General features: G+C 34.6%; 1 protein-coding gene across 4 annotated transcripts in view; it reads left to right on the top strand.

Annotated features, from left to right (window-relative positions):
• Klp10A (kinesin-like protein 10A) overlaps window positions 1-17,111 on the top strand; it is a 469,762-nt gene that overhangs the window by 193,159 nt on the left and 259,492 nt on the right. For all 4 annotated transcript variants that reach the window (XM_090390589.1, XM_090390588.1, XM_090390590.1 and 1 more), the window contains one exon: window positions 1,819-1,981. In XM_090390589.1, coding sequence (XP_090246715.1) covers window positions 1,819-1,981 — 163 coding nt within the window. The remainder of the gene's footprint in view (window positions 1-1,818; window positions 1,982-17,111) is intronic.

Genomic DNA, 17,111 nt, shown 5'->3' with positions numbered 1-17,111 from the left:
TATGGGATAAGCATTCATCACCGTATGCTTTTTGAAGCATTTGATGCATTTCGGTAAAACTTTTACCAAGTTTAACACAAAAGTCAATCACAGCTCTCTGTTTTAAACTAATTTTACGACCGATCGTCAAAACACTCTGTCAGTCTTGCCCCTATAACTCGGCTTCTAATGAAACAAATGTCATAAACAGTTGAGACAACACTAATGAAGGTTGCCGCTTTCGACAACAAAAAAAAAAAGATACAACAGGTGATGCCACTAGTTTCTTCTATTTTCGAAAAGTTCAGTTTCTTTTTGGACAGAGGGTGTATATAGAAGTAGCTTACTTGTGAATATAATTAACATGTAAGCCTTTGTAAGCTTTTCTAAATTATTAAATATAATTTCTTTTCAAGTATAAAGAAAAATAGAATAAAATTTGTATTTATCATCATTAGCATTCTTAGATACTCTATTCTTTAATTCTTTTTAGAATAGATACTGAGAATGTTTTTAGCATTTTTCTTGTGATTTCTAGCTGTAGAATATTTGAATAGATATACTGATGGTTTTGGGACTCAAAAATATACCAGATAAAAAGAACATGTCTCTTAACTGCATCTGATCCTCTCTTGAAAAAAAAGTTTCTTTTTGGTGGATACTTCTGAAAATCACTTTATCTTGGAAATAACTGTAGATTTCCTATTATCAGTATAGATACGAAAAGTTCAAACTTTACACAATAAAATCTTTAAATTCAAACACTGTCTAGCATTCCTCCTTTAATTGCTTCTAGAAAAATTGCACCTAAATGTTGCTTTTTCCTCCTTTCTTCAAGATTCACAATCTTTTTCCTCTTCCTCTGTGAAAGATTTCCAAGGAAAAATTGAGCACTTAAAAAATCAACTTGCTGTATCTGTTCTCTGAAACAGCCATTAAATCATTACTCTACTAATGGAACCTTCAATATCCAATAAACATTTATCTTCCTATATGAGAAACTTCATTTATCAAGTTCCCAAAGTTCCTATAATTTTCTTCCACTACTGTTATTCCAGTTACTTTTGTAACGTAACAGCTAAATAACTTTCAAAACATCTTTCTTTCTGAAAGACCACTACATGAACTTTTTCTCACTAGTTCCAAAAACTCTTCCATGTCACTACCCCTGTCTCTATCTCTCACACTCACATGTAGCTGTTTACTAGTTACCTTGTTCTTTTCACTCATGTATGCTACAGCATCATACTTACAGTTCCACTTTAGTTGTGAAGTGAGGGAAACAATCGGCATTACATGTTACCTTTACTGCACTTTGCTTGAAAGTGGTAAAATCTCGCATTTTCAGTTACCTACTTAAATCTTTTTAACTTATGTCTTTTAAAAAAATTGCTTAACATAAAACTATAATGCTTTAAATTATTGTAAATCAGTATTAATTTTCTTTTTCTTCTGATTTTGTTTTTCCAAGTGAGTTAAAAAATATAAATAATCTTATTACAGGCAATATATTTCATGACAAGTATTGCTATAAGAAGAGTTTACTTGTCAGAAGCTAATGTAAAATTAAATTTCCAACACTACTTATTTAAAAATTTGTAATAAGTGAATAATAATAAAAAATGAAAAATGTATTGTTTAAAATGGTTTCATTTTCAGACATCTTCAGTGCTTTAATATACTATTATACTTAATCTAATCTTATAATCTGTGTTAGAATCATGTTTAGAGTGTATGGGCATTTATGATTTTTTAATCCTGTTGCAGTTTAAAAATCAGACATTGTAATATTTAAGAAATTGCTAAATTATTTATTGCTTTGTAATATTTTTTTTTCAGAAAATGCACGAAAAGAAATTGACGTTATAACTGTACCAAATAAAGAACACATTGTTGTACATGAACCAAGGCATAAAGTGGATTTAACAAAATTCTTAGAAAATCAGGTTTTCCGCTTTGATTATGCATTTGATGAAAATGCAGACAATGAATTAGTTTATAGGTAAGTAAATTTTTGTCTTTCACAAACTTTATGGATTGCTTTTTATTATCATCATCAAATTCCTGCCATGAACCTTCAAGGGGTGTACAGGATATGATAGTACTACATGAAAAATTTACATTATTACTAACTTCCTATCTACAATTTTCCTCCAATCTGTTACCTGTCAAGACTCCAACATTATCAAATCTTATATTTCTATTTTCTAAGGCACTTTGTACCATATCAATCCACCTATATCTTGGTCTTCCTCTGGGTCTTTTTCCTGCCAACCTTGTTTTGCTAATCTTTCCTCTCCCATTTCTGTTTAAGTGACCATACCACCTGAGATTAGTTCTGCTAACTCATTCCTGAATGCTGACAATGTCAATTTCTTTCCTAACATCCTCGTTTTTAATATGACATTGCCATTGATGCCATCTGTTCATGCCCCTAATCTTTCTCAGGACTCTCATATCTGTGGTCTCTAGTCTTTGGTCAAGTGTTTTACTTCTGACCCAGCTCTCAGATCCATAAGTTAAAACTGGTTTGAACACTGTCTTGTATATAGCTAATTTAGTGTTTTGACTAATTTCTCTTTTATTCCATATGAATTTATTCAGTTGACTTTCTACCATACCAGCTATGTTGATTATGTTGTCTATTTCCATATTTATTTTACCATCTTCACTAAAAATTGTGCCTAAGTAGCTGAAATGTTTTACTTGTTCTATAGGTTCTCCATTCACAATGCAGTTGGTTGATAATTTCATTGCTTCTGCCTATTTTCATTGTCTTGTTATTGCTGACCTTCATACCACATCTGTTACAACAGTTATTCAATTTAGTCAGGGAATCTTGCAGATTTATTTAGAAGTATAACATTGTCTGCATAAAGCAAAGAGCATAGATTAACATCTCCCATTTTGATATAAGGTTTAATATTACTTCATAATGTGATCCATATAGATAATGAATAACTGAGGGGGGATAATGTACATCCTTGTCTGACACCAGGTTTAACATTAAAACCACTTTCCTGTACTTCCTTCAATTTCCTGTTGACTTACAACTCAAATAAAGGCTAATATTGATATATTGCCCCATTGACACCATATAACTAGCATTTTGAATAGCTTATCTCTTGGCACCTTGTCATATGCCTTTTCCAGATCTTCAAAACTTAAATACGGAACTTTGCCTTTTATATTCATTGTGTTTTTCACATTTAAGTGAGTGTGTAATTATAAACGAGAAATGTGAAAACTCTAGGATCCTAGAAGTCACTTCAAGGTGTCTCCATCAGACAGTTACGTATGTTACAGTGTAACATATGTAACATTATATATGTTATACTGAAATACAAATACACAGGTATTTGTATTTCTGTATAAATAACATTTACATCCATAGTGCTACGATGCTTGAAGAAAGGCCATTCTCTAAGTTCAGTTTCAGTCATTGACTATAGGAACTTTTACTGAGCCATTCAACTGGTTCCCAAGTTTGTTGATCTCTAGCACAGGCAAGCAGCATTCCTCCTCCTGGATATTCAGGGGTTTTAACCCTACATTTGAAAAGAATTGCCAATAATACTCGTGCTATTAGACAATAATTTGTTAGGGCTACAAGACAGCAGCAGTTGTCTGCTGTACTCTCCTGAAAAACTTTGATAGTTGGGTCTTGCATCTAGCAAATGCTTAAAATATAGAGGCTGCTTCTCACTAGTCTTAAAAAAGTTAATTCGGGCCAAAGGAGCTCCACCACCACCTCACCTTGAGAAATAAACGGTATTAGGAGTATATATACATAATAGTAAAAAATAGTATAATATACTATATTAGTATATAATAGTAAAGAAGTCTCATACGTACCTTGCTATTCTGAAGTAAATTCAATATTAAACCACACATAACAAACTGTACCAGTGGTCCCTTCAAGTTTCCATTTTATCATCATCATCAAATTCCTGCCATGTACCCTCAAGGGGTGTACAGGATATGACAGTACTACATGAAAAAATTACATCATTACTAACTTCCTATCTACAGTTTTCCTCCAAATCAGTCTGTTACTTGTCAAGACTCCAACATTATCAGATCTTATATTTCTATCGTCTAAGGCACTTTGTACCGTATCAATCCACCTATATCTTGGTCTTCCTCTGGGTCGTTTTCCTGCCAACCTGGCAGAGAACACTTGTTTTGCTAATCTTTCCTCTCCCATTCTATTTAAGTGACCATACCATCTGAGATTAGCTCTGCTAACGCATTCCTGGATGCTGACAATGTCAAGTTCTTTCCTAATATCCTCATTTTTAATATGATATTGCCATTGATGCCATCTGTTCACGCCTCTAATCTTTCTCAGGACTCTCATATCTGCGGTCTCTAGTCTTTGGTCAAGTGTTTTACTTCTGACCCAGCTCTCTGATCCATAAGTTAAAATTGGTTTGAACACAGTCTTGGATACAGCTAATTTAGTGCTCCGACTAATTTCTTTCTTATTCCATATGAATTTATTCAATTGACTTCCCACGATACCAGCTTTGCTGATTCTGTTGTCTATTTCTATATTTAGTTTACCATCTTCAGTAAAAATTGTGCCTAAGTAGCTGAAACGTTTTACTTGTTCCACAGGTTCTCCATTCATAACACAGTTGACATTTTCAATGATTCTGCCTATTTTCATTGTCTTTGTCTTTTTATTGCTGACCTTCATACCATATCTATTACAACAGCTATTCAATTTAGTCAGAGAATCTTGCAGACTTGTAGCGGATTTATTTAGAAGTATAACATCATCCGCATAAAGCAAAGAGCTGACATTAACATCTCCAATTTTGATATCAGGTTTAATACCACATTCCTTCATAATGTGATCCATATAGATAATGAATAACAGAGGGGATAATGTACATCCTTGTCTCGCACCAGATTTAACATTAAACCATCTTCCTGTACTTCCTTCAATTCTAACTGCTGACTCACAACTCAAATAAAGACTGAGTATTGCTTGATATAATGCCCCATTGACACCATATAACTGCAGCGTATTGAATAGCTTCTCTCTTGGCACCTTGTCATATGCCTTTTCCAAATCGACAAAACTTAAATACAGATCTTTGTTATATTCCCATGCTTTCTCGACTATTTGTCGTAAAGTGAAGATCTGATCCTGACAGCCTCTATTTGGCCAGAATCCAGCTTGTTCTTCACCAAGCTTTTCTTCCACAATTCTTCTCAACCGTTTCTCAAGTATACTTGCATAGATCTTGCCAGGAACACTCAGTAGGGAAATACCTCTGTAATTCTCACATTCAGTTTTATTTCCCTTTTTATATATGGGTACTATGAGAGCTCTACTCCAATCATTGGGAATTCGTCCCTCTGTCCAGGCTTTCTGAACTATGCAGTGCAGCCACTGTAAGACTCTTATACCACCATACTTCAGCATTTCTGGTCGAATATCATCTACTCCTGCTGCCTTTCCACATTTCAAGCCTTTGATGGCTTTTTCTACTTCAAGTATGGATATGTATTCCTGACTGCATGCCTGGTCAGTGTTTTTTATCACTGTGCTGTCATCACTGCTTGTTTCATTTAGCAGTTTTTCAAAGTAATTACTCCATACTTCAAGGATATCTTTTTCTCCTGTTTTCATTTCACCTTTATCATCTCTAATTCCTTTTACAGCACGCTTTCCTCCATTCCTAAGCTTCTTCAACAAACTCCAGAATATTTTGCCACCTTCTTGATATTTATTTTCTATATTCTTGCCAAAGTCCTCCCATGACTTTTGTTTAGCTAGTTTTACACACTGTTTAGCTTTCTTACATTTGTCTCTGTATTCTGTAAGAGTAAAAGCTGACTTATTTGCCAGGAACTTTTGATATGCTTTCTTCTTTTCCTTCACTGCCTCTTTAACTTCCTGTGTCCACCAGGGAGTTCTGATTTTTTTATCTTTGCACACAACCTCACCACATGCCTCTCTGGCAGAATCAATCAATGTTTCCTTCAGAGTTTGCCACTGAATCTCCAAGGTTTGATTCCTGTTCTCAAACTCTTTCATTTTCTTTTCAATAATATTTCTGTATTTTAGTCTACAGTTTACATCTGAGAGCTGCTCAACTTTTATTCGCTTTAAAACTTTCTTACATGTTATTCTTTTCAATATGAAATTCAATTTTATCCTGCTCAAGACTAAATAGTGATCACTTCCAATTTCAAATCCTCTGTACACTCTGGTGTCCTGCACCAGGGAGAAAACATCACTATCAACAATAACATAGTCAATGAGACTTTTCTTATTCCTAGCCTCTTCTCTCCATGTGAATTTGTGCACATTTTTATGTTGGAACATGGTGTTAGTAATAACCAGTCCATGTCCTGAGCAGAAATCCAACAGATATTTGCCATTATTATTAGCTTTGCTCTTTTCTCCAAATTTTCCCAAAATATTTTTGTATGTCTCACAATCATTTCCTACTCTACTATTTAGATCCCCAACAAGGACCAACTTTTCCTTTTTCATTGTGTCAGTTGCTTTTTCTAAAGCCTCAAAAAATTCCTCCACTTCTATCTTAGTAGAACCTTCTGTGGGACCATAGGCACAAATAAGTCTCATTGTCCAGTTCCCCATTCTCATATTTGCCCACATTACTCTACTTGAGACTGACTGCCATTCAAGAAGATTAGCCTCGTATTTTGTGTTGAATACTATGGCTGCTCCTTCTTTTCCTTGATTGTTATTGCCTGAATATAACATTTTGTATTTATTGCTCAGAAAGATCTCACCAGTTTTGGTCTTTTTTGTTTCAGTCACCCCTATTATGTCGATCTGGTACTTATCTAATTCCTCAGCTAGCTCCATTTCTTTGCCATTCAGGCTTCTTACATTGATAGTACCGATCTTTAAGTCTGGTGATGTTGAGTTGGGGTTTGTTTTCAGATTTGTTCCAGTAGCTGACTTTTCGCTGTTCGCTCTGGTTCCCTGGCGAAAACAACGGGGGCCTTGTTTAACCGGGCGACGCCCCAGCCGGCATGAAATTTTGTCATGTTGTACCATCATTTTTTTATTTTGGTTTAACCAATAAGAATACAATTTGGTCGGCTAAATCCCAAATTGCTAGCCCATCCTCGTTCATTCAGTATCAAAGTAGATACCCAACAGGGTGCACCACGAGAAGGTGAGGATTGGACATTAGGTCAGAAGCCCTGGTCGGTTCTTCGCATTCCTTTAAAGGCTATGTGGAGGTCTCCTCTCAGTTATACAGCTTTGACCCTTAAGCCCCCCTCCATTTTTAAGGAGAACTAAAACATATGTTTTAGCTCATTCAGAATTGTGGATGGGAAAAAGGGAAAAAGCATTAATTGTTGAAAAACATTGACATTTTATCTTGAAGTTTAGTAACTGGAATTACAAAAACGATTTTTTAATCCTCCTTAAATGTTAAATAGTCTCATTATCTGGATCACTTGTTGTGTGTGTGTGCAATTGGATATTATTATTAACTCCAGACCTCCCTGGAGTAAAAAAAAAATAAATAAAAAAAACTCATTGCAGGAGGTACATACTGTTATACACAAAGTCGGTTAAACTGTGCTTTAAACTCATTCACCGTACTGTCAGGCAGTCAGTTCTCAATGTAAAGAATCTGCCCCTTACATCCTTGCCCACATCCTCCTCATTCAGTTTCCAGGGGATGGCTCCTGGTTCTGTCCTCCCATTCTATGAAAATTTCTTCCACGTTAACCCAATAACAACCCCTGACCAACTTAAATGTCTCAATCATATCTCCTCTCCTATTCACGAAGCTTTGCGAATTGCATTCCCTCAGTCTGTCTTCACATCCTACATTTCAAAGACCAGTTACCAATTTAGTCAGTCTTCATTGCACCCCCCCCCCCCCTTCTCTCTAATATATCCTCATCACTATGAAAACATTAAAAATCTGTTCACAATGATATATGCAAGTCCAGATCAAGGCCTTATATGATGGAACCATAATCTCTATCTCTGTATCTGTGTTAAGATCCTATACATCATTGCTATAGTCAGATATAATTTCACCAGTTTGACCTCTTAACTTTAGATCCTTCTCCATCACCACCACTCCTAAGTCTCTTGTCTCCTCAACCTCCTTAAAAATTTTCCCACAAAGTGTATACTTAGCATTTCATCATTACCTCCAAAATTTAAGAACTTTACTTTGTAACACTGAACTGATAGTTCCACTCATTTGCATATTTGTACAATTTGTTCATGTTCTCTTGTAAGGGGCTGCAACATTTGCTTAATTCCTCATCACTCTCCTCAGTTTTGTATTATCCACAAACAATTGTATATCTCCAGTTAAATTAAGCTCATTATCATTGATATACAAATTAAATAACAGTGGTCAAAAAACAGACCCCTGTGATGCATCATTAATGACTTCCCCCTTTCCAGGATACTACACTCCCCGTACACAACTTGCTGTTAATGTGACAGCCAGTCACCTATTTAACTCACTAATCTAGCATCCAGTCCGATTGCTTCAATTTAGTTACCAACTTGTGTAACAATCTATCAAAAAACTTTTTCAAAATCTAAGTTTACCACTGTATATGCATTTCTCTTGTCCAGTACATTTGTCACTTTGTTATAGTACATGAAGTTGGTAAAACATGATCTCTCTTTAACAAGCTCATGCTGACAAGCACATAGAATACTGCTATTATCAATCTCCACTTCTGTATCGTAGCTTTCACCAATCTTTCCAACACCTTAACTATAACTGCAGGTATAAGATTGGCCTATAATTTGCAGTTTTATCACTGCCTTTGTGAAGCTAACAGTTTTACCTTCCATCCACTCCTTTGGGACCTGGGTTGTTGCATGACTTAAACAGATAAGCTGAGGCTGATAGTAATGTTTATCACATTTCAGCCAATTCTAACAAAGTTGCATAATTACTATAGTGATGCTAATTAGAGCAATGTCAAATTACAGTAGTTATTTAGAGGTGTGCAGATAGCACTTGATAACCAGGTTCACATTGTCTTTTATATATGTCAAGACTTGCATTCTGTAAGGCTTTTCAGCTGAAGGTATGTTATCAGGTCTCACACACAGAGATGTTGGAGTTTTTCATTCTACATGCTAGGCAACAGAATACACATAATTAGTAGTTGTAATACACTTGCCTCATAGCCTAAGTTGCTTTGGCCATAATGAAACGACTATCCAAGCTCCTCCTAATATTATTTTATGCTATTTATGTTCACTTCCCTAATTTTTTCTCACATTCACTTATATCTTTGTTCTCTAATCTTGGATCACCTGCTTTATTTCTAACCCAGCATTCAAGTCGATTAAGTTAAAATACTTTGACCGTTGTTTTGTATACTGCTACTTTTGGCAATTTCTGTTTTATTACATATAAATTTATTCAGCTGACTCTCAGCCTACTGCCTTCTATTTCTAAGTATTATCTGAAATATACTTGTTCTATAGCTTCTCCATTGATAATGCATATTAATAAAAAAGAAATTTAATGGATTATCACAAATAACTAGTGACAAATTAAATATTGTAATTAGGGATGTGCAAACCATAATTTGTCTGAAGCGCTGTCTAAATGTTCAGTTTGAAATTTGGCTGAAGCATACTGAATTGAAGAAATCGATGCAAAAAAGGACATGCTCCGTTTCTGGGTGAAAAATTGAGTTATAGGTTGCACTAAATGTTTAAAAGAACAAAACAAAAAACCCTGAATAGATTGGTGGCAGCATCAATAAGCCAGTGCAGAGTTGCAATGATTATAGTACTTGCTCCATATAACTTTCAACTAATATTCATAATATTCTTGTGAATATTTCATTGTAATTTTCATAAAACTGTATTATTTGATATATTCCCATGTGCTAATAAATAGTTTTGTAACAACATTTTGTTACCTATTTTAATTATTTACCTCATATTAGTGTATTTTTATGCAATTTGGCACAAAAAGTGGACAGATCCTAATTTTGAAAATTCATCTGAGGAAAAAAGGTTTTACCTTAATGTTGAAATATATGTTGCAAGTTTTTGTTATACTACAAATTAAAGATGTTATACTACAAATTAAAGTTGCTTGGTTATACTACAAATTAAATATGCCAAGAGATTATATTCTTGGTTTCATTCTTTATTCAAGTGTATGCAAACGAAGTTTGCCCATGAAGTAACTTCACGACTGGACTACGTGTATATAAAGACTGAGTTCACATCATTTGCCTTAGTATCCCATAATGCAATGCACATATCCTTAGACATGTAGTGCTATGCATTATGGGAAGGGCCAATACCCAGGCTGGTTTTGACCTTTATTGAGGTTTCATTAATGGGAGCCAGAAGTAGAAGTGATACTGCTGTTGAAGTAACAGAACTCATATTTCCATATACAAGTAGTCAAAAGGTGTCGCACCGTATTACTAAAATACTCTGGCTTAGAGATAGATGTTGAAAATTTTTTCACTTTTATTGCATATAATACAATAAATATGAATTAAAGATGCAAAGAAATTATATTCTTGGTTTTATCGTTTATCCAAGTGTAAGCAAACAAAGTGTGAAAGTAACTTCACGACTGAGCTACTTGTATATACAAGTCCCACTTCTTCAGAGCAAGGATATTCTCATTTGTTTTCTGAAGGGCAATTTCAAGCAGCAGTGCATCTCCCTATTGTGTCCTAAACATGTTCTCTGGAGTTGATCTGGAGAGCACACTGGCCACTCGATTTAATTAATATCCTCAGTCTCTAGAAGTATCTCCACTCCTCGTATACAATGTGGTGTGACACTGTCATCCAGAAAAATGAATTCTTCGCCTAGAGCGCCATGGAACAATTGAACAAGATGTTAAAGAACTTTGTTGCAATATCATTCGCCAGTCATAATCCCTTTTTCCAGCATTTGTAGCTCAGTGCATCCATTAAGCATAATTCCTCCCTGCACATGACCAGCACATATCTATCCCTTTCAAGAACATTCTTGCGATGGAAGCAGTACTACTTTCATGCCAGATCAAGTGTCATCTAGAATCGGAGGAAAGACTAAAATGACTCATCTATAAAGAGTACATTAGCCCATTGGTGTCTTGTCCAATTTTTATGGATACAGCACCAATGAAGTGTGCTCTGAGATGAGCTGTGGATAAAGGGATGCAGACTACAGGCCTTCAAATGTATACATCTGCTTGTCACAGTTTGTCAAGATATCCGCATACCTGTACTTGAATGGAGCCAACTCGCAAGTTGACCTGCTGTGGTGTGTCGATTTGGTTTTGCTGTCATAACCAAAAATCTGTGTTCATGCTCCATGGTAGAGTGAGGGTGAGCTCTTAGCAAACATCTGGAACACATTCTATTGGTTTGAAACTTTGTCCAGAGCCTGAATACAACACTATGTGAGATTCCAAACTCTCTGGCAATATCAGTAATTCTGCAGTTCTTCAAGCTTTCCAGTAATTCTTCCCCACGTGAAATGACCTAGATGGTCTTTGAGACATTATGACATCCAAGTTTGTAACTTTATTCCTTCATGAAAAGAGCTTCCTTTAAACACAGTTTGCTTGGTGCAGCTTTTTGCCTTTTATCTTGTTGAGTTTTACCACATGAGCTCGTTGCACGTGATTCAAAAATTTGAATGTGTACCTGCTTTCTACTTGAAATTATCAGTTATACAAATTGCCACAAGCTGATTTGTCTGAATTTCTGGTTGTAACCTTCAGAAATAGTGTTTATCCTTAGGTTTTGGACACCTGTGTGTGTGTGTGTGTGTGTGTATGTATTCATTGATTCAGATGATTATGACTATAAATTTCAACAGCATCTTAATAATGACACTTACTTCATTATGGATCATGACCCCGCTAGAAGGCTTCAAAATCACACGAATAACCTTTAGAAAACAACCTATGAGTTTAAAAAAGAAACCAGACTTGCTTTCTGATATCTTCATCCTCTTCCTCTACATCTATACAGGACACCCAAAATTCATAAAGGTAGACACCTCTATGTCCAATAGTAAAAGGGATAGACTTTCCAACATACTTTCTTGCCAAACATCTAGCTAAACTACTAAAGGGCCTGACAGGACAGTCACCACCCATTGTTAAAAACTCCAAGCATTTTGTTTCAAGTGTTGAGTAATATTATCCTTGATGGACATGAAATTTTAGCATGCTTTAATGAAGTTAATCTGTTTACCAATATTCCCACTGATCTACTTGCACTGCTACAAGATAAATTTCAAAATAAAAAGGTTATGGCATTTCTCAAACACTGTATTTCATCTAAATATTTCAAATATAAAAATACTATATATAAACAGAACTCTGGTCTAGCCAGTGGCAATCCTCTTTTGCCAGTTTTAGCAAATCTTAATTGAAAACACATCAAAACAAGGTTATAGAAGAAAACCATAAAACAAAATTATGGAAAAGGTATGCTGATTATATATTCTTAGTCTGGAACCATGGACTACCTTAACTACTGCTTTTTCATGAGTACCTGAATCATCAACACCTTAGTATAAAATTAACCTATGAATTATAATATAATCTAATGGTTCACTCCCATTTCTGGACCTTCAACTAACTAAGGAACCAGGTAAATTAAAAGTCTATATTTTGAAAGCCTACACATACTGACAGATATCTAGATGCTTCTTTGTATCATTATAGATCAAAAATTGGGTATTATTTCCCCACTAAGAGCAAGAAGCCACTGACTCATCACTGAGAAAGATGAATTAGCCAAATGGCTTCAACATTTAAAAAAAATCACTTTCCTTCAAATTAGCCATAATGACCACATCATCTCCAGACTACTCAGCTAACATAAGACCAGAAAAATTCCTGATGAAGTAAACAGAGGATTCATTACGCTTCCATATATTAGTTCTGTTTCCATAAAACTAGCAAAAATACTTAAGGAGTATAAATCAAAGTAGTATTCACTCCCCTTTATCAAGATATCACTAATGCAAACAAGAAAACATCGACATAGCCCACCTCAATATATGGGTGTTTATCGGCTAGAGTGCATTTGCCAGTTATCTTAATATGGACAGATGGAAAAATAATTGAACAACCTATTGAACAATTTGAAATATTTTAAAATATCATCAGTCTCTTCTATAACTGCATAACAGTTGTCACCTTTGTTAGTCCTGACAAAGGTGACAACTGTCCAGACTTTGTCTGCTATTTACTATTTTTCTAGTTTACACCTGAAGAAACCTGTGCAATTAGGATGAAACATCATGATCTCCAGATCAGTGAAAACCTTTAATAAAAGTACTAATAAAAGACAAGCATACAGATTCCTCAATAGCAGTAGTCTTTTAATAGTGCGAACTAAGGCAACTTCGATACCAAGGATTGTATTCTCATAAACTCTTTGGTCAATTTTGAAACTTCAAAATATATTTGGGTATGAAATAAGGAACGGTCTTTTTTATTTTTAAATTTTTCTGTGGTTATTCAGTTAGGCAAAGTATTATTACACATTTTTTAATCTTGATTCATTCTGCAATTTGGCTGAAGCACACTGAATTAAATTTTATAAACAAACACTTGGAACAAAAAATATACACTCAATAAAATTTTTTTATAAATTTTTAATGAGTGGACTTTTTTTATATAAAAAAAAGTTTGTTTTTAAAATTTAATTATGAATGTTTAAAATTTAATAGAAGACTATAGCAAGAAGTGGGTAGGTCTAATTTTATCAACTTCTGGAAATTAAGTAAAATCTATTCCAAAAAAAAATTTTTTTTTAGTGTTATTTGAAATGTTTTGCCAACATATAATAATAATCATCATCATCATCATTATATCATCAAATACCTGACATATACCTTCAGGGAGTATACAGGCCCTTATGATGGTACTAAATGAAAAGTTACATCATTACTAACTTCCTATTAATAATTTTCCTTCAGATTAGCTTGTTATCCATCACCATTCCAATATTATCAGATCTTAAATTTGTCTTCAAAGGCACCTTTACTGTCAAAATCCACCTACATCTTGGTCTTCCTCTGAATCTTTTTCCTGCCATCCTGGCAAAGAACACTTGTTTAGCTAATCTTTCTCAGGACTCATATATGTGGTCTCTAGGCTTTGATCAAGAGTTTTATTTCTAACACATCTCTTGGATCCATAAGTTAGAACCAGTTTGAACACTGTTTTGTTCAGGGTATGGTTCCTTAAACAGCAGTTTAAGTAACCATACCCTGAGATTAGCTCTGCTAACACATTCCTGAATGCTAACAATGTCAAGTTGTTTCCTAATATCCTCATTTTTAATATGATACTGCCACTGATTCCATCTGTTTAGTCTCGTAATATATGTGGTCTCAGGACTCTCATATATGTGGTCTCCAGACTTTGATCAAGAGTTTTATTTCTAACACATCTCTTGGATCCATAAGTTAGAACCAGTTTGAACACTGTTTAGTTCAGTGTTCAATGTTTTGACTCTCTCTCTCTTATTCCATATAAATTTATTCAGCTGATTTCCTACCATGCCAACTTTGCTAATTCTGCTGTTTATTTCCATATTTAATTTGCCATCTTCACTAAACATTGTGCCTAAATAGCTGAGTTTTTTGTGTTAACCATTCAGGATACAGGTGATGTTTTCAATGTTTCTACCTATGTTGATTGTTTTTGTCTTTTTTATTGCTTATTTTCATACCAAATTTATTACAGCAGTTATTCAGTTTAGTCAGGAAACTTGCAGACTTATGTTGGATTTATTTGGAAGTATAACTAACATCTTCATAAAGTAAAGAGCTGAGATTAACCTCTTCAATTGTGATATTAGGTTTAATACCACTTTCCTTCATAATGTGATCCATATAGTGGAGGTAATGTGCATCCTTGTCTCATACCTGATTTAACATCAAATCATCCTCCTATACCTCCTTCAATTCTAACTGCTGACTTTCAGCTTAAATAGAGGCTATGTATTGCTCGATATAATGTCCCATTTACACAATATAACTGTAGCGTTTTGAAGAGCTTTCCCCTTGGCACCATGTCATATGCCTTTTTCCAGATCAACATAACTTACACATCCTTGTTATATCCCGAAGATTTCTCAACTATTTGTCTTAATGTGAAAATCTGATTCTGACAATCTCTATTTGGCCTGAATCCAGTTGTTCTTCACAAAGCTTCCTTTCCACAATTGTTCTTAGCCGTTTTTCAAGAATACTTGCATAAATCTTATGTAAAATCAAGTAAAATATTTATTTTTACCTGTTGTATTGTTATAAGGCAGAATGATTTTTATTAATATATATAACCAACACATAAGTTCAAATATGCATATTGAGAATGTGGTTAATGTTTTCCATGTACGTAACTATTTTCCTGGTTTCCTTTAATGAAAATGTTTTTCATTTTCATTAAAGAGTTTGAAGATTGATAGTAGGTTTAGTTAGAAACATAAGCACACCTTTTAAAAAACAAAGGGCTGAATGTAATACATGATTTTGATCTGAAGTTTAATGCCATTTTCTTTCATCTTGCAATCCTTATAGATGAATAAATCCCCTTGTATTAGATGGGGATGCAACCTGCATTATCTTATACCTGATATTATATCAAACCATCTTCCTGTACATCCTCCTCCTCATCATCAAATTCCTGATATATATACCCTCAAGGGGTGTTCAGGATATGATAGTACTACATGAAAAATTACATCATTACTAACTTCCTATCTACAATTTTCCTCCAAATCAGTCTGTTACTTGTCAAGACTCCAATATTATCAAATCTTATATTTCTGTCATCTAAGGCGCTTTGTACCATATCAAACACCTATATCTTGGTCTTCCTCTTGGTCGTTTTCCTGCCAACCTGGCAGAGAACACTTGTTTTGCCAATCTTTCCTCGCCCATTCTGTTTAAGTGACCATACCACCTAAGATTAGCTCTGCTAACGCATTCCTGAATGCTGACAATGTCGAGTTCTTTCCTAATATCCTTGTTTTTAATATAATATTGCCATTGATGCCATCTGTTCATGCCTGTATAATTTTCTCAGGACTCATATCTGCGGTTTCTAGTCTTTGGTCAAGTGTTTTACTTCTGACCCAGCTTTGAGATCCGTAATTTAAAATTGGCTTGAATACAACTAATTTAGTGTTTTGGCTAATTTCTCTCTTATTCCATATAAATTTATTCAGTTGACTTCCTACCATACCAGCTTTGTTGATTCTGTTGTCTATTTCCATATTTAATTTACCATCTTATTATCCAGATATTCTGGATAATAAGATGCTTCCTACACTGGAGTTTTTATGGAATGGACTGGTGTTAATATCAAGACAACAATGTCCAGTGACACAAAGCTGTAGCTGTTAGGTAATGGTATGAAGATATGGGTGTTAAATGACTGCCCTGGTCTGTGCAGAGTCCTAACCTCAACACAATCGAACACCTGTGGGATGGAGCGGTGATTGGGGTCCAGAGCAGCACGTCCTCAGTCTGTTGCTGAACTCAGTGCTGCTTTGATGTAGGAATGGAGGCAAATTCCACCTGATGTCTGCTGCACATTGGTAGAAAGCATCTCTCAAAGGGTGCAGGAGGTGATTCAATCTAAAGATGGACATACCTGATATTGGGTTTGCCTGCTGGTAGCAATTGTAAATTGCTGAAGTGTCCGGACAGTTATTGGTAGATAGTTTATTATAGTAATATCCTGATGGCATTTTTTAAAAATAATTTCTACCACTGTTCTTTCACTGCTTATCTTTTAACAGTTTTTCAGTAATTATTCCAAACATTCAAGACATTTTTATGTACTGTTTTCATTTCATCTTTACCTTTGCTGATACCTTTTATTGTAATACTCTTTCCTCCATTTCGAAACTTTTTAGAACACATTTTTTCAGACATTTTACTTTCCTGGTATTAAACTTCTATATTCTTCTCAAAAGTCTTCCCATGACTTAGCTTTCTTCTATTTTAGGTGCTTTTGGTTTAATCCCCCAGAATGCTTTAACTTTGTTCACCATGAAGTTTGGATTTTTCTATTCTTTTAACAGCTTCACCATGTATGTCTCTATCTGAAACAACAATTACCATTTCTTCAGATTTTGCCACT

This window comes from Typopeltis vanoorti, chromosome 3, assembly GCF_054136105.1.
Source record: "Typopeltis vanoorti isolate ZY-2024b chromosome 3, IOZ_Tvanoo_1.0, whole genome shotgun sequence".
NCBI lineage: Eukaryota > Metazoa > Arthropoda > Arachnida > Uropygi > Thelyphonidae > Typopeltis > Typopeltis vanoorti.
This window is presented reverse-complemented; position numbering and strand designations above follow the sequence as displayed.